Source organism: Melanerpes formicivorus, unplaced genomic scaffold (assembly GCF_026170545.1).
Source record: "Melanerpes formicivorus ecotype bairdi unplaced genomic scaffold, bMelFor1.0.p_v2 SCAF_75, whole genome shotgun sequence".
Lineage (NCBI taxonomy): Eukaryota > Metazoa > Chordata > Aves > Piciformes > Picidae > Melanerpes > Melanerpes formicivorus.
This window is the reverse complement of record NW_027142427.1, coordinates 1180850-1202583: the sequence shown is the minus strand read 5'-3', so window position 1 is coordinate 1202583 and position 21734 is coordinate 1180850. Positions and strand designations below refer to the sequence as shown.

At 48.4% G+C, this 21734-nt stretch overlaps 1 protein-coding gene across 1 annotated transcript in view; it reads right to left on the bottom strand.

Annotated features, from left to right (window-relative positions):
- SLC5A9 (solute carrier family 5 member 9) overlaps positions 1–11632 on the bottom strand; it is a 30564-nt gene extending 18932 nt beyond the window's left edge. The window contains exons 1-5 of the mRNA XM_068163822.1: positions 11562–11632; positions 8760–8954; positions 7276–7347; positions 4607–4711; positions 2564–2728 (exon numbers count right to left, since the gene is read on the bottom strand). Of these exons, the coding sequence (XP_068019923.1) occupies positions 2564–2728; positions 4607–4711; positions 7276–7347; positions 8760–8888 (471 nt within the window). The 5' untranslated portion in view covers positions 8889–8954; positions 11562–11632. The remainder of the gene's footprint in view (positions 1–2563; positions 2729–4606; positions 4712–7275; positions 7348–8759; positions 8955–11561) is intronic.
- Positions 11633–21734: the final 10102 nt, after the last annotated feature.

Here is a 21734-nt window from a genome sequence, read left to right as displayed (position 1 = left end):
TTGGACCTGCTGGTAGAGAGAGAGAAATCAGGGGTGAAACCTGAAATGATGCAGATAACATCATTCAGATGCAGAAGGTGCTATGGGAGGCATGTATGTTGGGAAACCAGTTTGAAGGACACTCCAAATCGGGTATTGGGGGTGAGATACAAGTAAAGACATCTGCCAAAGGAGACAGAAAGAATGGGACAAGATTTCTATCTGCTGTGCCTGAAATATGCATTTTAAAAGCAAACACCCGGAGCAGCTCCTGACCTCTGCAGCCCTGAGACAGGACAAACACTGTCAGTACACCACAGAAACCACAGAGTCTTCGGGGCTTTGGTTTCTGAGCAGGACACACAAACACCTCTTTAGCCATGCAGGATCAGTCCTTTGACAACACTGTTTATTGAGATCTCTGTTTTCCTCTGCAAGCAGGGAAGGCTCCGCAGTGCCCTAGTCGCTAACCTGTGCTCGGGCAAAAAGCACAGGGAGAAAAATCCTTCTTGTAACCAAGTGCCTGCTGTCCATCCAGCCGCTAAATGAGCTCTCCACAAACAATAGCACTGCTTAATAGAAAGCACCTGTCATGCCCACAAGCCCCAGCAGCCACATCCGTCAGCCACGCGTGAATCAGCTGCGCAGAGACAAACCACTGAGACGAAACAGCAACGGCTGGGGCCAGGGTCCTGCTCTGCAAGGCACTGGAAAGTACTGCTCTGCTGAAGGTCATTTTGAAAGACTGATTTGTTTTTGCCACATACCTTGACTGTATAACAGGGCACTATGTCAGGCTGTTGCAGGAAAGATCTTCCATTTAGCCCTCATAGGTAAAAGAGGCTTCAAATGCCTCTGCCTAAGATCTCGTCCTGGACAATGCTTCAACTCAACAGAACAAAGCTCCTGGAGGCAGTGGTGACAGCAGTGGGTGACATAGAATCATAGAATTGTCAGGGTTGGAAGGGACCTCAAGGATCATCCAGTTCCAACCCCCCTGCCATGGCTAGGGACACCTCACACTACACCTGGTTGCTCAGAGCCACATCCAGCCTGGCCTTCAAAACCTCCAGGGATGAGGCTTCCACCACCTCCCTGGGCAACCTGTTCCAGTGTCTCACCACCCTCATGGGGAAGAACTACTTCCTAACATCCAATCTGATTCTACCCATTTCTAGTTTTTTTTTCCATTCCCCCTAGTCCCATCACTCCCTGACACCCTAAAACATCCCTCCCCAGCTTTCTTGTAGGCCCCCTTCAGATACTGAAAGGCCACAGTTAGGTGGCTGCGAGCTGTCAACATGGGAAGGTGCAATGGTTTTAAACTGAAGGACAGTAGATGTAGACTAGATAGAATGAAGACATTTTTTTACAGTGAGGGTGGTGAGACACTATAACAGATTGCTAAGAGAGGTAGTAGATGCCCCATCCCTAGAAACACTCAAGGTCAGGTTGGACAGGGCTTTGAGCACCTTAATCTAGTTAAAGATGTCCTGGATCACTGCAGGGCAGTTGGACTAAATGAACTTTGGAATTCCCTTCCAAGCCAAACCGCTCTATGGTTCCATGATGAAAGGAGGAAATCTATCCTGTACCCCTAGCCTGGCACTTAGTGCACCTCCCAGCACCTGAGACATAATAAGTCTAGGAGAAAGACCTTGACCCAGTTTCAAAAGGCACATGAGCTTCTGGTCTCTAGACAATGTCTTCAAAGACAATTTGACATCTAAATCAGGGTGTAGTGAAAACTGACTTGTAGAGGCTGTGGGATACCCAGCTGGAGACAAAGGACTGACATTTTCAGTCTCTTAAGACTCTGAAATACAGTCCCCTTCCTCCAAGGGCACAGCTAGTTCTGAGCAGAAGAGCATAAATTCTGCCTCTTTGTTAATGGCATGCAAATGAAGAGAAATACCCAGTAGCTGGCATTGCTTTTCAGTTGCAAACAAGGTACAATGCTACAAGCAAGTCAGGAAAGATGTTGAGTTTTGTCCTAAACCACAGACAACCTCCATGTCACTGTATCCTTTCTTTATACAACACAAGAAAGAGAGCAACAGCCAAAGCACACCTAATGCTAGAACTCATCTACAGCAGCAGCGGATTTATGATCATTTAAGAGAATTTCACATCTAGAAGATGCAGGCAGCCAGATCTTCCTATGGGGTGATGCTGCAGTTCCCTGGTAAACATGGTTTAAGGTTTGATCTGATAGAAGATGGAAAGCAGGCAGACAGCTTATGGTGCTTATACTGTTTAGTAATTAGCTGCAGTGCCCCTGTGAAGTTCTCACTGTGCATTGTTGTTTAACGAGGGCTTTTCCTCTTAGGATAGGTCTGAGTGATCAATACAGAGGCAGACATTTACCTGAGCAGAGCAGCAGAGCAGCACACCAACATGCTGCTACTGTTTCTCGTAGCTGAGCTGGTACTTTCAAGGACATCTGAGTTATCTCTGAGCAGCCTTGCACTGTGCAAGGATTACCTACCCCTTGCACCGTGCAAGGATTACCTACCCCTTGCACCGTACAGGGATGGGCTACCCCTGCCCTAGACACAAGGGTCGTGTTCATTTGGATACATACGGATATCTTGGTGAATATATAGAGAATGAGGGAGAGTACAGACATGTAGATTTGTATCCTCTGCCCTCCAAATCTCTTCTGCAGGTACTCAGGCATGGTGACAACTCCTGCTGCGATGTAAACAGGCACAAAGATCCAGCCGAGAGCCAGCAGAGCCCAGGTAGCCTGTTAAGGAGACAGAGAAAGTAAAGGCACATGATTCAACACAAGGCAACAGCCTTCTCATCTGTCCTTTCAGGGGCCATCCTAAGAGAGCAGAAAGGTACAGTGCCAGGCAATGTATTTGGGAAGCAGTCTCACTTTTCCTCCCTGCACAGAAGACGAGATGGCAAATGGAGAAACTGCTACAATACAATTAGCAGCATACAATCAGTTATCTTCCCAAGCCCTGTGTCTCTCTGCCACAGGTGACACCTTCTCTTACATCTCCTGGTCTTTTGGACAAGACAGTGTGTTCTATTGCTCTGGTTCTCTGAAATATGATGGTGTATTTGGTGGCCTTTGAAAGCAGTGATGCTGTGGCAGTGAAGAGTTAAGTGATTCAGAGAAGGATGGGAGCATCTGTTTGTTGCTTGATTAGCAAGTGATGAGGCTGAGGCAGCAGGCTGTCCCTGCAGAGCATAAAAATAAGCAACAGCAAGACTCTGCTGGGATGTTCTCCTTGCAGGCTGGCAGAGACGTGCTTCTGTTGCTGGTAGATAAAGGAGCAGTTTAGTTGCTTTGCCACAGGTGAAGGTTCCTTTACACCCTCCACCTTTTGGGAGGTGTAAAGGAATCTCCCATCAAGTATTTCCTCTCTGCAACCCAGCAGAAACCCAAAGAGGAGATGTCAGACATCAATAAAAAGCCATTGGATTATCAATCATCACCTCCTGGCTGTGTCAGGCCATTAGCTTTCTTCCAAGTACCTTACGTGAATCCAGATTCTACTTTGATCAGATATTTAAGTTATCAGAAATGAAACTGATCCCCGTGAGCACAAATTGCGAGTGACTGAAGAGGACAGGCATGGCTTCTGCAGTGGCAGAGCCTGGCTAGCTAGAAGATGCCCGTGTGATCCCTGCAGCTGAGTGATGTCCCTTGACAAAGGGAGACCATCATGGCATATCTGAAGTCCTTTTCCAGTCTGAAAGAAATTAATCTCAACTCATGGAGGTAGATTTGCCCTGACATACAGTCTCATCTTCATGGGTTTCTAACACGCCTTGAATAGATTTTCTATTCAAGTAGAGCAATATTGGTGTGTCCTACGAGCACCAGGCTGAGCACAGGCTCTGCTTTCTTCACAAAGGACTTAGAGGTGATCTTCATGCTTTAGAAAGAAAGCAGTGCAGTGAATAGATTTCCCAGGGAAGAGTTTCTGGTGGGCCCTGCCTGTGCTTTGCAAGCATCCAGCACTAATAGCAATCTCTGCTGATACAGACAAGAGATTTAGAGTTAGGTGAGTGATGTTTATTGTGAGGCTGGCACTAATCTCACTCCTCATCACTGCAGCTGAGAAATTTCATTAGCATCACACACAAAGGGGCTGGTTTTCATGCTCTGTGTGGTGTCAGTGGCAATTTTCCAGGCCACTTCAACAGGGCAGAACGAGACCTGCCTCCACATCCAGATGTTGGCCCCAGAGACGTCACATTTGGGCAGCTGACAGGTGAAGGCAGCGCTGCCAATTCTCATAGCTTCACATGGATTTTAGGAGCAAAGCTGCTTTTTTTCCCAACTCCTTGTACCCTAATCCTGTGATTATCCAAGGACCTTTTCAACATTCATTATCTTTTATTTTAATCTTCATGAGTACAGACTAAAGCTTAAAAATATGGCCCTGTGCTCCTGGGAAGGTCAAGGAGCTAATAATTTTAGTGAATTCCAGTTAAACTGAAATAAAGATCTCATGTTTTAAAGGCTGTCTGAATGTCTGGAGGCTTCTCTCCTGAGGCTTGAGAACTTGTAGTTGTAGATACTGCTAGTGTCTGATTTTGGAGACAAATTCCTAGTCCCTTTGTAAACAGTGATATCTCAGTTGACAATATAACTGACTCTTACATTCCACTCAAAGCCCCCAACAGCAAGGCCTCCAGCTGCTCCAGTGCCAGCCAGGCCGATGAGTAAGCCACTGCCCACATTGCTTGACATGAGGGATGCTCCAATCTGAAACACATAATGCAGGCACAAAATCCAGTAAGTCACCTTGAGGAACTTCTGTACCAGCCCAAGCATTTTCCCCAGGCACTCTCTTTCCCCAGGGCCTCATATCCCTGTAGGTAGGTAGCTGGATGCTAAAGAAGAGTTGGGTTTTCCTTCTCCTTTTACAGAAAGCTATGTTTTAGCATCTTGAAGTGGGTGTGTCCGCTCCCTTCCATTGCCCCCACTCCAATGCAAAAGCCTAATCTCAGAGCTGGGGTTCACTTTGCCAATGGTTGTCCCGAGATACATGCCTGTTACAAGGAGTGAAGTGGGGTAAGGGAACTTTGGTGGCAGCCACAGACACCTCAGTGTCTGCAAAACATCATGGATTCCTCCATTCCCTTGTTTCTCAGCCAGCAGTGTGCCTTCTCCAACCTTGCTGACCCTTGCTCTACCTCTCCATGTCTTACTGACAGCCCAGTCTCTTTCAAGTCTTGCACTGAACACGCATGGGGTGGTTTATACAACCATCGTGACAGGAGCGCTCTATTGGAGTCCCTGCTAAGGGAGGAGATTCCTGAACCATAGCAGGGAGGCTGACAGAAACATGCAGGCCTTCTGTGTTTAATGTATACCCACAGGTTCAAAGACAGCCAGCTCTGCAGTGGGCTGGAAAATCCTAATGCCTCAGGCTAACTGTATAAGCAGGCTGTGGGCAAGGTTGGCTGTCGCTACCCTGGCTCACTGACACCTTAACTGGAAGAATGTGTGGTCCAAGGTGCTTTAAACAGGGCAAAGTCTGCCTGACTTGATTACTACTTTTACTTGGCAGAAAGCCTCACCTCCTTTCTGTATGCCAACATCAAATCTCTCTCAGGGTCAAATGAGAAGTTACCCAAAGGACAAGTCCAGCCCCTTCATCTCAATAGGAAGTTTGCTTTTAGCCACATTGCCTACAAGTAGCTTTTCTCCTCTTAGCACTGCTCCACACAAAACAAGGAATGGTGGAATTTGATCTGCTTCTCACCTCTGAGCAAAGTAAAGCATTAATATGGCATCTACACCACGCTGATTCCTGCCAACAGCTCTGCCTTCCTGCCTGTCTAAGAAAGCTCTTGATTAGAGAGCTGGCTGCTGCAACATGAATTTGCAACTGTGGTGGGGACTCATGCTCTCAAGAAATGCAAAGAGTTTTCCTGGTATCTATATCAGACACAGAAATACAGAAGACACATCACGCAGGAGCAGCAAGGTAGTGTCAGGGTTTAGAGTTGAGGCTATCTAACACACAGCAGAGATGGCAGCCCCATAAACAACACAACACAAGTAAGCCAGTCGTGTACTCCAGGTGAAGGCCAGAGAAGTGGAGCCTGCAGGAGAGCTGCAGAGGTGGAATCAGCTTTCTGACAAACAAAACTGAAAAGTGAACAGCATAAGAGATTGCTTTAAACCTAGAATGGTGAGTTGGAAAGCCGAGAGCCAGCCTGTACCCAGCGTCAGACGCCTTGGCCAGCTGTGGCTGGAGCCAAAAGCAATAAGAATGCTTTTGAGTTGTTTGGTTTTAAAGAAAAGAAGAACAAAATTGGGGGTGGGGAAGGGGGGAGGGAGGGAAACAGTTCCATTTTAGTATCTTTCAATTTGTCTCCCCTTCCTAATTAGAGAACACCACCAAGCTGAGCTTTTCCATTAAGTGTCTCTCCTCCAAGACAGACGCACAAAGAGCACATAAAACCTAACGCATTGTAGAGAGGTGCATGTGTCTCTGATGGAAGAGGGTGAAAAATCTAGCCTGCTGAATTTATGGGCAATGCACATCCAAAGGAAAGAGGGGGGAAAAAAAAATACAGTGTTTTGGTTGAGAAGTGCATTCCTCTGCCCACGACTCACTGGAGAGATATATGGTGCTGGAGTCTGGCTTTGGCTGAGGAGGATCTTTATTCCTGTAGTGTTTTTATTCCTTTCAAACTTTAAATTATCTTTATATGTACCTTTCACTCCCAAGAAAAGGTGCCTTCTATAGATTCTATTTTTTTTTTCCTTCTTCATAGTGAAGATTTATACTGTGGTGGTTTGAAGTTTATATCCTTTGCATCGTTAGTCAATAACCTCAACTTCACTCTAAATAGCAAGGGCTCAGAAAATCCTGGGCTCTGGGATTGTTTTCTCTTCGGTCTCTAAATGCTTTTTCACTGGATAGCACATTCCTAGATTACCTAATGTCCTCTTGTCTGGGGGACAGCAGTGTCTTTGGTGAGTTGGGGGTCAAAGAGTTTCAAATCTAGGTAGGCAGTCAGTGCTGCTTTACCCCCCCCCTTACCCCCAACAAAGTCAACATTTTTACTGCTGGCTTTAGCAGAGAAATGAAGAGTGAAAGACAAATAAACTGAAGATGCTTAACTATCTTTTTGGTTTAGCAGCTCCATGCTATAGCCCATTAGAAAATCTGCATGGGATGATTCCTTGGGGGTTCCTCTTCCTCTCAAGACTATACTCTAAACATGTGGTCTGGGTCCCCTCACTAGACCTGTCCTCCTTAGAGCTGGATTTGCTTTTGAACCATGAGAAACAGGGGAATGCATTTCACTCACAGGCCACCAAGTCATGGATCTTCCAGCCAGGAAATAGCCTCCAATGGTCCCCCGGCTTGCTCTTATCGACGACTGGAAACGACAGGAAGAAGAAAAGTCTTTCCCTTCATTCACCCACCCTCAAATGAGACCCAATGCCCATCCCAGTAGATTTACAACATCCCTTCAGTTTCCTGCACCAACCTAGTTCTACTTTCCTTGGTGTCATTGCAGTCATTTGGCTTGCCCTGTTCAGAGAGGTAGCACACATCTCTGATGCAGGCTAAGGCAGGGCCTCTGGGAAAGGCATTGTATTTTGAGATATCTAGGGGTTTATCTGCTCTCAGCTGTGTGTTTGCAGCTCCAGGAAGAGCTGCTCACTTTCTGCCAATGATATGCATTAAGAGGAAGTATTTCCTTCCTCACCTTCAGCACTCCTAGCAAAGACCTTCAAAGCCCCAAGGATGAGAATCAAAACACAACTGGCACGGGATGCCATCAGGGTTTGCATTTGGGTATGAAATGCAGGTGCACTCCAGGATGGCTGCAATGCTCTGCTGCAGCTCCTGCTGCACTGTTGTACATTCAGGATTTCCAGTAGCCCCACACTGAAGGGATTTCAAGAGCAGTAGGATGTCTATGGGGCCCTCTGATGTGACTGAGGCTGGCTGTGCTTGCTGTTTGTAGCAGTCAGGAACTTGCAGCTGGACACCATACTGAAATGGTTTTCCTCAAAGCAGCTATTCACATGTACCTAGACCTAGTGCTGCTGGTGAGCAGCACTGGCACCAAGCTAGGAGAAGCCTGACTGCCTGGTCTCAGCATGAGCTCCAAAAGTTTTTGTGTGTATCTGCTAAGAATGCCAGGTTTCATCCATTGCTTCTGCTTCTCTTTGTACAGGTTTCTGATAGTCCAGCTTTGGAAGGAAGCTATTTGAACATGTTTAATGAGATGTTCTTGAATACACTAGCTGGGAAAGAACAAACTTCAGCCAACCAGAACATGGTGGGTCTCTACAAAAGAGGCTTTCATAAAGCAACATGAACAAATAGCTTGCTATAATCCTTCCACAGCTTTTTAAAGTCCCATTTCACAGTATTACAGTATAACTTAGGTTGGAAAGGACCTCGAGGATCATAGAGTCCAACCTATCAACACAGACCCCATGACTAGACCATGGCACCAAGTGCCACATTCAATCTCCTCTTGAAATCCTTCTCTATCCCAGCCCTGGCTTTTCTCTTGCCCCTTGCCTGCCCACACACTGGTATGAGACTACTTTGCAGCATGGGAGGTAGACATCATCCCCATAATAACCTCCATGAACCCCTTGGTTGTAAGGGTGAGAGCTCATAGGAAGATCACTGTCACCCTCAAACTTGCTTAACAGTGTGCACAGAGGATGTCCCTTGCAGGGAGCATCCTTTGTACCCAGAAGAGGTCCAGAAAGGATCAAAGTCTCTCTGTCTCAGGCAGATCTAAACCAAATCACCTCAGGTACTCACCCATATCCCAACAGCGAGGACAAAGGCGAAGTAAATAACCACGACGATGATGTCTGCCACCCCAAAGGCCACCGTCATGTCCCCTGGTATTGCGGGCAGCTCTGTGGCAGCCGGGGTCAGATGGCTCATGGCTGTCAGCAAGCTGAGTTTCTCTCTCACAATGGACTTTGGTGCACGTTGGTCTTCATCGCTTCCCTTGTAATAATTAACAGGATGGAGAAGGTGTGAGCAAGGAGCGGGAGCCAGGCACCCTGGTTAACGTTTCCTCAGCGGGTCTCAGCAAGAGATTTGGCTCTGTGGTTTATCAATGAGGACCTCCCCACAGCTGTTGTGAGCATCCCTCCCAGATACTCCTGGATCCTTTTACCAGCTGTTCCATCTCCTGTCCATTTAGCCACTGGTGACAGCCACTGGGAGGGCAAATGGATAATTGTCATATCATGTCTCACTCATCTCCTCCACATCTCTCTCTCCACAGCATGAGAGAAGCTGCCATAGAGGGGAACTGGACTTTCTTCCAGGCACAGGTGGTAAGGACACTTTGAGGTCTCTTCCAGCCTTGGTGATTCTGTGACACTGATCTGTGCAGGATGGGTGCAGCACATGCACCCACCCCACAGGGAAAGGACCAGCTGCTGGCAAGGGCCCTTTCCTCACTTGGGTCAGCCATGTGCTGACTCCTTCCCCACCCTGTGCTGTAGCTCAGGAATACCCCATGCTGCATAGAGACCCACAGCCCCAGCAGCCAGGGACCATGTGTTGCACTGTACTTTCACTTTGCAGATAGCAACAGTGGAAAATGCAGGGAGGAGACAGCTGAGTTTCCTTGTCAGGCACTCCAGTGTGCTTGTGGCCAGCAGCAGAGGAGTTAAGCTGCTTGCGTGACAAGCGGAGCGATGCCAGGTCACCTACACGAGTTGGAAAGCTGCAGTGGCAGCAAGGGCAGCAGCTGGCTCGGGACATCGGCAGGTAGGAGGGGGCTGTACCCCTCCACAGCAGCAAAATGCAGACCTCAGGTTGTGCTTCTTGTCCTGCCAGTTACCTGGTGCAGCAGAGCAATTTCTCAGCTGTGTGGGATGTCTCGCTCTCCTCCACCTCTTAATGCTGGGGCCAGGCGGAACCTGTGATTGCACCTCCCTGTGCACCAGGACCTCAGAAACACTGGGAGAAGTTCAGGACAGTCCCTGCAGGTGCTTCAGTTGATGGTCATAACCAAGGAGCCCAAGACAGGTAAATGGGCACAGATCTGGCTTCCCAGTGTGGTTCCTAATGATTCTAATAGACACTCACCTCCCACCGATTTCTGGCTCCTGATACCACCCTCAAAGCCACAGGGGCTTCAGTTCCCTGCCTTGTTTTCCCCACCAGAGAAATCACGATTATGCTGGAGATGTTTCCTGAGCACTCCCATGGAGGAGATGCTGCTGTAGAAGACAGGGCAGTGGGTTGGCCTGGCAGGAAAAGGCAGGGGCTAAAGACAGATGTCTTTGGGAGAGATTTGACTTGGGGCAGGCACCCTGGCAGGCTCAGCAAGGCTTACCTTGAGACCCACCAGGAAAGAAATCATGAAGGACTCTGGCTGAATGCTAGAGAAAGAGAAGAACACTTAGGACACACATAGGGTGGTCCTGGCTGTTGTTCCAATCCCAAAGACTCAATCCCCCACATGGCTGCAGAAGTCCCTCCAGTATCTCTGTCTGAAGCTATCTCATACTTGCCAGTGGGGAGAGGACACTTCAGGTGACAGCACTGGTCCTGGTCTGGAGGCACACTGGGGAACGATCCAACTCAGAGGACAAGGTCATGCCTGCCCTCTGCTCCTTTGCTGAAACAGCTTTGGGAAGGTCACCCAAGGCTATTGCTGTGTTTGCAGAGGCATTACAGAGCTGTCTGCAGGGCACAAGCCTTCTCCAGGCAGACCTTGGTCCTCAAAACAGAGCCATGTCCTATTTGCCCCCACCCTCTTTGTGCATGGTCCCTCATACTATGTCATATGAGGCAGGTACATTTTATATTCAGGCAAACTTTGCTTGATCTTGGTGTCAAGGGAGTCAATGAAATCTCTCTCATTGTGTTTTATTCCTCTCTCCCACTGTTTTCTTGCAAATGCTGGCTACCTACTTGCTCATTAATTGCACTGCTAAAGCAAGGCCCCTGTCCACCCCTGCTCCCCAGTCTGAGGCTCTCTGGGAGCGGTGGCTCCCTGCAGTCTCATTATCCACAAGAGGCATTTCAAGACAGAAATATTTCAACAAGCTGAAGTACAGTTACCAGAAATTAAATATCTGGAAGCCTAAATCCCCTGGTGTGAAGAGGCAGCTCTTCCTGCACAGAGCTGATTTACACTCACCCACACACTCTCTCTCCTTAACACCATGGCACCCAAAAGGAGAAAGACCCTTACCTAGTCTTGAAATGCATCAAATTCCTGCTCAAGAAGCAAACAGAGCCAGTATCCCTGATATTCCCAAACCAGGAAGCTTGCTCCTCAGGTGGAGCCCATCCTAAAGTACTTGCCCAACCCAGTCCTTCACCCCACCTTCCCAAAGCACTGTACAGCTGGCCCTTGCAAACACTTGAAAGCCTGCAACCCTGAAAGCTAAATACCTCTAATAAGCCATTCCCAGCAGCTGTGAGCTATCACAAGCCCATTGGACCCAGTAGAACAATGCCAGCTTATGGTGGCAGGATATTGTCAAATATTATTACACCAACTGGATCATCCCAAGCTGTAGTGGCCAACCCCACTGTGGGCACAGCTGGGTAGGGTCGCAGTGGCTGTATCTCAAATGTGGGCAATACCTCAAATGCATCTGCAGCAGTCCCTTCTTCACTGCTCAGCAGGCTGGTGGCCCTCTTGCCTTCGATCCCGATCAGGCAGGAGTTGCTCTGCTCACCACTCCTCAGAGCCAGTCACGGAGGTGTGCTCCTCTTGCGCTCCCTGGGATGTGGCTGCCGTCCCTGCCCGCGGCCAGGAGGATGACTCACGCCGGTGTTGCGTGATGCTTGCTCTGGTTCCGGGCCCCATGGCAGGAGCCCCAGGTGACACGTGTGCACAGCTCGAGATGCACAGCTCCACCGAGCCCCAGCAGCAGGGATGTGCTTATCTCCAGCTCCATGTACTCTTAAGTCAACACTGGTGGCTATTCACCCCCAGGAGATGTGTCACGCCTTGTCCCAGGAACGGATCCAGGAATTCACATGTCTGGGAACAGCAGAAGTTCAACAAAGCTGACAAAAAAAAATGCCCCCCAAACCCCAACAACAGGAAAAAAACCAGCTATTGGAGTGAAAGACAGTGCAGCAGCAGCAGCCTAGCAACTCTGGGGGAAGCACACACCTTTGCTTCTGCTTCTCTCCAGGGGACCTGGCAGGGGACCTGGCAAGGGACCTGGCAAGGGACCTCAGGTGCTCTAGTTAAGTACTAGGACAAGACCATCTTCCCCAGCAGGCAGAGCACCTCAAAGCCTCTCAATCATGTAAGCAAAGCTCAATTTTGCATCCCCAAGGCTAAGAGACAGGTTGGCTTACGTTGTCTGTGTTGGTGGGAGCAGTGGTGGCAGAGGAAGTGCTGGGAATGGAGAAGAGGTGAGAGCCAGTGAACACAGGGACAAAGCTGTTGTAAGGTGTCACCCATGGCACTGACTGCAACAGTGCTTGTGGAGGTGTTGGCTGTTACTCCAAGAGTAATGGGCACATGAAGGATGAGCTGAGGATCATAGATCATCATCCTCTTTCACCTCCTGAGACATTACTCCTCTGCCTCATGAAAAAAAAAAACAACTCTTTCCTCCTCCCTCCAAGACTCACTCCCTGGTGCATGCCTAGCTTCATACAGTCTTTCTTTTGTCTTTGCAAGCACTGAAAGCAAACGACAGGGAGAAGACAGCCTCTGGAGCTCAGACAATGGGGCTGCAGCTGCCTCAATATATCTCATTTCCTCGGCCAGAAATGAGCCCATCGACACTAAGCCCTGAAGCCACAGCCTCTCCCAGCCCCATCGTGATGCCCAGCAGAGGCTTGGGACAGGCTGCAGAGGAGCAGCAGTCCTGTAAAATCAGTACCTCAGAGCTGCAACTTACCTGCCAGAGGCCTCCTGCAGCACTGTTAACACCCTCCCCTCTCCCTGCAGCAGAAGTGACAGGACGTTTAGTGTCCTCTTGTGGAGCCTGTCCCTCACTCATGTCACAGCAGCTGAGAATGAGTCCTTCAGGGACGGGGGACTCATAAGTGGCATTTCAAAGTGTGCAGCTCAAGAAGAGAATATCTGTGTGCTGCAGAGCAAGTGTTCCTGGGCAAAGGATGTTCAGTTAAGTGACAGGCAATTATTTTCTCAAATGTTAACGAATAAATGGACTTCCCCTCCATTACGAAGCTGCTTCAGTCGTCAGCAAATAGGTCCAGTGACAATTAGTGGAGTTCTAAACGGATGGAGCAATTGGCTAATGTCGGGATAACAATGCAATGAGGCAAGGCGATAGCCAAGGCTCACTTCTCACCTTACCTCCTGGGGGGGATTTTTTTTCCCAGCGTGGTGGATGGGTGAGGCATTCAGCTAAGCATTATTTTCTTCTCAGCCCTCTCTCAGGGGGAATGCCTCTTGGATGAATTCCAGCAGTTTAATTTCGGTTTGATATGAATGGGCTCTAAATGTATTTAATGTTTAAAGGAAAACTATTCAGCTCCGAGCCCGCTCCGGAGGAACAGCGCAGTGGGGAGCAGGCACAGGCAGCGAGAAGAGGAGCAGACCCCCGGGAAGCTGCGGCAGTGCTACCACAGCTCTTTTCTTCCCTCTGCAGGCCACACTCTGATTTTCACTCCTGGATTGTCCCACAAGCCTGGAGGAAGTCCGTCACTTCCAAGCCTCTTTGCATTGCTTTTTTGCCGTTTAACCCTGGGGTGAGTGAGGGATGCTTGTGCTGAAGGCAGTGCTACAGGCTCCAGGGAAGGCGCTGGTTTCAGTGGGATCCTCAGTACCTTGGTGTGCTCCTTTGTGCATCTGTTATGCCAGTGGGAAAGCTCAGAGCTAGAGGCCACCCATGTTTTCTCCATGGTTGGTGAAGGGCCCCACAAAGGATGTTTGCTCTGTTTCAGTCATGCCTTGCTGTTGCAGAGGCAGGTGGGCTCACCTAAGGAGCTTTGTTTGGGCTTCTCCTTGGCAGAGACATGCAAACATGGACCTCTCCCAACAAGTGACACTGACCATTGCTTTCCCCCTCCTCACTCTACCCCAAATATCACCTGTATCTCCTGCCTCAGCACTGTGAACCCACAACTCTGTCACCTGCATGTAGATTAAAGATAGCCTTGACCTACGAAAGGCAGGCTCAAGTTAGGTTTTGCTGCAGTTAACTGGGACAGTTAAGTGAGAAAAGACACCTTGGCCTGAGCCTGGCATCACCAACCAGTCAGTTTAGGCTGAAGTGAACATCATTGAGAGTGGAATCTCATCCTTCTGTCCATGTTAACTCATCTGCCAACCTGAACATGGGTTTGTGCCTCTCTCTTCTGCTGAGCTGTCACAACTCTTCTGGCCACCCCTTCTGCCTTCACGCATCCTGCTGGGAAACTTCTGTGACTGCTGGGAAACTAAGGTGAGAAGCCATGGGAGAAGTTTAAAGTCACACTTGCAGACATGGCTGTCTAGAACAATCATTTAGGACCAAAGCAGACTCAGGCTGGATAAAATATGTCACATTTACTGGGTGACTTTTCTGACTAACAGCCAGACTGTGAAAGATATTAGCAAGGGTAAAACATTAAGTGACAGAACAAGGACACTTTAGATGAGGGATGTTGTTCTCCCTTTAATTTACTCCTCTGTACAGCCTTGCAAAGGATCTCAGCAGAGCAAGTGTCCTTATTGATGGATATGCTTTCCTTGTTAAGATGGGACAATATACTTATTTACAGCTTTCATCATTGTCACAAAGGCACAAAGCAAACAGAGAGAACTAATGAAGATTTAGCTATTACATAATATCTTTCCCAACTCTGGGCAGAGGTCTGGGTAGAAGCCCTGGGAATAAATCTTTTGGCAAGAGCATTTTTGAAGACTTTAAGACACGAAGAGATCTACCTGTAGTTTGTATTTGAATATTTGAACTCTGGGTGCTGCTTTGCTAGAAAGGTGGCTCAGGTTTGGAGTACAAATGAAATGATGGCCTGAGGAACACGAAGGAAGTGAAAGCCTCACAAGCCCTATGATCTGAGCTGTGAGTTAGTGCGTTCCACAGTGAGGCTGTGGTGAACAATGACCATTAGCTGCCACCAGCAGGATGAAGACTCACTATCAGTGAATCAACAAGCAAAAGAGAAGGAGGAATTGCATTAAGAATGTGTCCACCTTGTTTTATCCTCTCCAGGTGCCTCTGAAGGTGACAGCTAGCCAATGGGGAGGGCAGGAAGCAGCAAGCCATGTCTCCATGCCTGGGAAGAAATGCTTTACAGCAAAGCAGGTAAGGTAGTGTTTCACAGCCCCTGCAAGGGGCTGGTTTGGTAGGTACTACAGGAACAACCAGTTTTCTTTGATGTTCTGCTGCAATCCACTCTCTGAGAATCACAAGGACCAAGACTGGTAAAACTGGAGCTGGTGTGTCATCACCTGGAAAGCTTCAGTGGGGCAGTGAATAGGAGGCCTGTCTCTATTCCCTAGTATGGCCCTGCACAATGCATTTGAATTGTCACCATGAAACCCATTTCAGGAGGAAATGCCCCATGACAAAACTACAGCTGTCAACAGCCTGGATGTGTTGGAGCTGTAGATTCAGACAAATGTCAACCATTTGATCCATCTCTGCTCAGTGACTCTTTGGAAAGTTGTTCTTCTTCATGTCAGGGAAAAAAATGGCAAGGAGGAATTAGATCCTTCATTTTAGAGTCAGGAGGCAGGATAATGACATTCTCCCTTGTAACAGATTACTCAGTGTTTGGAGGTTTGGCAGTTACTCTCACCAGGAGGTGAAGTCTGGTACAGACCTGCTTGTTTAGAAATATTGAAGTCCAACAGGAGGAATTAAGGAACTGTTTCTTCCCATCTGGCACTCTGTCCCACAGCTCCACAGGGGCTTTTATTAAAGTTAAAAGGTCTTTCCCATGATCTTCTCTTCTCCTTCTTTCCTTCCCTCATATGCAGATCCCTCACTTAGTGTCTGTTCCCCATGTCTGCCTCAGGGCCCCAGGGAAAACGTCTCTGCCAGTGTGATTTGGTTGCTGACCCTCCCTTGAATGCCGACCTGCGAGACAGGGGCAGCAGCTCCTCTTGCTCCACAGAGTGGTCTATGAACACATAATTTCTTTTCACATCCAGGGCAGGCTCAGTGAAGGCAATTATATTTCATTGTCACTTCCCCGTGGTCACTGTGTTACAGACCCTCACAGAACAGGAAATGAACCTCTTTTGAGTCAAACCCTTTAGCTGCAAGGGCCTCTTTTTAGCTCCAGCAAGAACTTCCTACAAAGCCTGTTCATAACAGCCTGCACATCCATTTCTAGTTGGAAAACACTTCAAAGCAAACTGGACAGATAAGGTACAACTTTTCTTGTTGTTGTTTTTTTCCCCTCAGAACAGAAAATTTTGGAAGGACTCTGCATTTTCTTTGGCTGGCTGATAAAATAGATATTGAGAAGCTCTAAGGTTGAAGGATATAGCTGAAGGGAATAGTCTTCAGCGTTACTATCACCAAAGAAGTGAACCAGAAAGGAAGGCTGAGCCAAAATGGCTGCTTGAAGAAAGAAGTGGAGAGGGGGGTGGGTGGAAATTAAACAGAAAAAGAAAATGAGTAAAAAAAATCAAACTTAATGGTTTGTTACAGTTTGTGGGGACTAAAGAAACAAAGTCTGGAACTGAAGGAGTTGTCAGGCGGTGAGATAGGGTTACACTTCCTCCACACAGAGCCTGCAGTGTTGGCTTGATTATGTGAAAGAGCTTGGGATGGCTACAGAGAAAGCTGCCTTGCTCCCTGTCAGCTTGCAAAAGCTAATCAGCATCCCAAAGTGACAGCTCCCTCCAGGGCTGAGATTTCTTAAAAGACAGAAAAAAAAACTAAACTAAAAAGTCTCTTTTGGTCCAGTTTCAAACCCAGCTGCACTACAGAAAAATTAGAATGAGATGGGGGGGAAAAAATGATGACATTCTGCAGCAACACCCCCAATGCTAATCTTCACTGTGATAATAAGTTACATCACTCCCATACCTTAGTTGAGCAGCTCGTATCCTGAGGAACACATCGGACTTGATAAACGGCTGCCATCAACTTGCACAGTGTGGTGAGACTTGGCGTGGGAGGACGCTGCTCTTTCATGATGCCCTGGAGAAGCTGAGGACAAAATGTGATAAACAGCCCCATGCAGAGCTGGATTTCCAGAGGAGAGGCTGGAGTACGTGGAAAAGGATTCTTCCAGTTTGGGATGCTGGCCAAGGCACACGAAATAATGCCCTTAGTCTTGTCCAAAACATCCTGGCCTGCATTAAGAACAGTGTGGCCAGCAGGAGCAGGGAGGTCATTCTGCCCCTGTACACTGCACTGGTTAGGCCACACCTTGAGTACTGTGTCCAGTTCTGGGCCCCTCAGTTTAGGAAGGAGGTTGACTTGCTGGAACGAGTCCAGAGAAGGGCAATGAAGTTAGTGAGGGGCTTGGAACACAAGCCCTATGAGGAGAGGCTGAGGGAGCTGGGGCTGCTTAGCCTGGAGAGGAGGAGACTCAGGGGTGACCTTATTGCTCTCTACAACTACCTGAAGGGGGGTTGTAAACAGGCAGAGGTTGGTCTCTTCTCCCAGGCAGCCAGCAGCAGAACAAGAGGACACAGTCTCAGGCTGCGCCAGGGGAAGTTCAGGCTGGAGGTCAGGAGGAAGTTTTACACAGGGAGAGTGATTGCCCATTGGAATGGACTGCCTGGGGAGGTGGTGGAGTCGCCATCACTGGAGGTGTTCAGGAGGAGACTTGACAGGGTGCTTGGTGCCATGGGTTAGTTGATTAGGTGGTGTTGGGTGATAGGTTGGACGTGATGATCTTGAAGGTCTCTTCCAACCTGGTTTATTCTATTCTATTCATTGCTTCCAGATCCAAGCCTTCAAAATTCTTGAGCTGGGGGCTGAAATTGGTAAGGATGCTTTTTGGTTTGGTTGGGTTTTGGGTTTTTTGTGTGTGTGGTTTGGTTTGTTTGTTTTCTTTTTGTCTGTGTGGGTTTTTTTCCTTCTTTTTAGCAGTGAAGGTTCTTTTGTTCTTGCCAATTTCTGTTCCTGGAGGGTTCATTTTTACACTTTCCTCCACCACAAGCAGTTCTAGAAGCGAGTCCTGTGTTTGCATGAAGTTTGGGGTTTATACTACAGTCCCATGACTCCATGAACTGGGACTTTAGGGAACACAATAAATCTCACTGGTTCCACAGGAGTATTGTCAGTACTGGTGTTCATCCGAGACCCTCACTCCCCTAGCACAGCCTTCGCTCTTCACTGTAGACCCTTCCAAGATGCAGCTCCAAGTGTCTCCAAGAGGATATCATCAAGAAACAAACTCTTCTGTGAGCAATTACACTTAAGAAATATGCTTCCCTTTGGATCCATGTCCTGGTGTAGGAGGCTCTAGTGTCACAGGAAGGTACGAGGCCTCACACATCCATTCTGGTGGTCAGGGACACTGCTGCTGTGAATTCTCTCCTGGTTAATGAGTATTCAAGCTCACACTTCCATTTCTCCTTTACTGGTGGGACTGATGGGGTCTTTCACCTCTGCTCCATCATTTATTTTCACAAGCTTTGTTCAGAAGGAGACTTGATGGGGTGCTTGGTGCCATGGGTTAGCTGTTTGGGTGGGTTGGATTGGTTGATGGGTTGGACACGATGATCTTGAAGGTCTCTTCCAACCTGGTTTGGTTTATTCTAATAAAGGACTTCATATATTCAAAATTGTTAGTTCTCTGCCATGTTTAATTAATATGAACCAATGGACTCTTGCCACCTCCTCCCTGTGATCACCCCAGGAAATCTCCCTCTGAAATCCAGGCAAATAAATTCCTCAGATCACTTCTGGCAACATCTGTGAATTTTTGCCTACCACCTACCAGAGTCCTGCATACAGGAAAAGCAGAAGCAATGTCACAGAGCCTGGCACTGTCTGGGACATTTGCACACCTATTAGCTCTATACTATAACCCAAAGCAGAAGGGGTGATGTGTTGAGCTGTGTAGAGAGGGGACAGATGCCTGCTGGCAGGTCACACAACAAGCCATGCTGGACCACTGTGTTACATGACATACCTGACAAGGTCTGAGATAAGAGGGACAGCTGCAGCACAGGGCTGTGGGCAGGGAGAGGTAAAACCAGCACCATGAACCTACTGTCAGCACTGCAAGGGACAGTTACTGTTCTTGGGACAGATCAAGGGCTCATCTGACTCGTAGAGTCAGCAGCAGAACACCTCTCAAGTTTCAAAATCCAATTTAAGATGAATAAAACCAATAAATAACCCCAAAGTACAATCCCCACCAGTCAAAGAGACAGGTTCTCAATAACCATTCCGCTTTTTGCTAACTTGCTTTTCTGTGCCTAAGTGACCAGAAAGCAGCAGAAACATATTTTAACAGATTACTTCCCACCTCTTCCCCGCCTCCCCAGACAGGTTTAATATCTCTCCAGAACAAAAAAAAAACAGCCTCCCATAAATCATCAAATTTACTGCAGCTCTTAAACCCTGCTTGTCCTTCAGTGCTCCCCTGAAGGGAGTTTTTCTGCCGGCTGGTGGACACAGCTTTGCCCCAGCTGGTGTGGGAAGCCGGCGGCTCCTGCTGCAGGTCCCTGGTGCCCCAGGGATGCCCAGCCCCGTCAACACCAGGGAAAGGTCCAGAAGCGCAGCACGGACCGTCCGGGCTCCGGCACGGCGCAGTTACCAGCAGATGGCAGCTGGAGATCGCGGAGGTGCCGCTCCACAGCGGCAAGGAGAGAAATCTGGGGTTTCTCTGGCCTTACAAGTGCAGCCCGCAAATACTAGGTGACCTTGGTACAGGCACAGCTTCATCGCCAAGCAGGGATGTGACCTTCCTGCTTTTCTCCTCAAGTAAGTGGTGAATGTACTGGGAGCCTGAGCCAAGACAGAGAGAAGAGGCTAGGAAGGACACAATGCTTATCCTTCCTTGCATAGGAAAAAGGACAACAACAAAATCCCCAGCACACAAAACAAACCAAAAAATCCCAATCATCCACTTCACAGACTACATCTTTCCTCCCTCCACCCCAAGCTCAACCACAGAGTCATTTAGATCTCATTTTCTAACCTGATTTCTCCTCACATTTGCACATTCAGGCCCCAGCTAGCCTCCAAATGCATTTCATGCAGCTACTCAGACTACAGGAGCAATCCATGCTCCCTCTAGACACCAAAGTCTCATCCACAGCACTGGGCTGCAGCAGCTCCCTTCAGCACTAGGCACAGAAGCAACCATTACTTAGCATGCTACTATCACTTATTAGCTTTATTTTCAGGTCCCACTGCTCAGAAAGTTGTGTCCCCCCCCCCCCATCCCAGGCAGTCCTGCAACAGGATCATCTCACTGTACCATGCCACAGTCCAGCTCCACATCCTTTGCTGAGGTGTCCTCATTCTTGCCTTTCTTATTCTTGTTCTTCTTCTCCTCTTCCTCCCAGCTGATGGCTTAAGTGAGCTATCTCAAGGAAGGGGAAGGTAGAAATCACAGCTCACACAGAACAGCTGTGAAAAGTGATCACCCACCCCCCATCTCCTCACTCAGAGGAGCTTTCTTTGAGGAGCTGCAGAAGTGAGAGGATCCAGCCATTCTCTAATTGTCTGAATAAGTGACCCTCTCTCAAGTGGTCATGATGGGCTCTGCTGGGGCAGCTGCTGGGCTTACCCTCTCAAGGCAGGGAAGAGTAATGCTTTATACTAAAATCTGTGAAATTCCCAGAAATACCTCATCAGCTTAAACCAGTCCCCTGTTGCCCAAGGGCCAGCTGCACACCCAGTGCCAGGCTGTAAGGATCATAGAATCAGCCAGGTTGAAAGACCTCAGAGATCATTAAGTCCAACCTATTAGCTAACACCTCATGACAACTAAACCAATGGCTTCAAGTGCCACATCCAATCCTTTTTTGAACACCTCTAGTGATGGTGACTCCACCACCTCCCTGGGCAGCACATTCCGGTGGCCAATAACTCATTAAGTGAAGAACTTTCTCCTCACCTCCAGCCTAAAATTCCTCTGGTGCAGCTTGAGACTGTGTCCTCTTGTTCTGGTGCTGGTTGCCTGGGAGAAGAGACCAACCCCTTCCTGGCTACAACCTCCCTTCAGGGAGTTGTAGAGAGCAATAAGGTCTCCCCTGAGCCTCCTCTTCTCCAGGCTAGGCAACCCCAGCTCCCTCAGCCTCTCCTCACAGGGCTGTGCTCCAGACCCCTCCCCAGCTTTGTTGTCCTTCTCTGGTCATGTTCCAGCAACTCAACATCTTTCCTAACTGGAAACAGAACTGGACACAGAACTCAAGGTGTGGCCTAAGCAGCTATGAGTACAGGGGCAGAATGACCTCCCTGCTCCTGCTGGCCACACTGTTCCTGATGCAGGCCAGGATGCCATTGGCCTTCTTGGCCGTGCCTGCTGGCTCATGTTCAGCCATCAAGGCTAAGGAAACACTGTGTGCCAGCTAGGTCCCTACACAACCATGTAAGGCAGAGCACAGGAGATATGTCCTACCAGGCTGACTCTTGGGGAGCCTGCAACACAGCTGAACCTGTGATCCCTAAGCAGTGCTTTACCCTCAGGAGGATACTTTCTGTCCCAGCCCCTTGCAGCCTTTCCTGGGCAGGACAGAGATGACTCACACAACATTTTCCTGGCAGGGAAATGTCATTTTGTGTGTGGCCCCCAGCCTGCAGATACCAATGGAGCCTCAAAAAGGGACTAGGAGACACATCAAGCACTACCAACCTCAGTTCCTCATTTACCAAAGTCAGCCTCCTATCCCAGCTT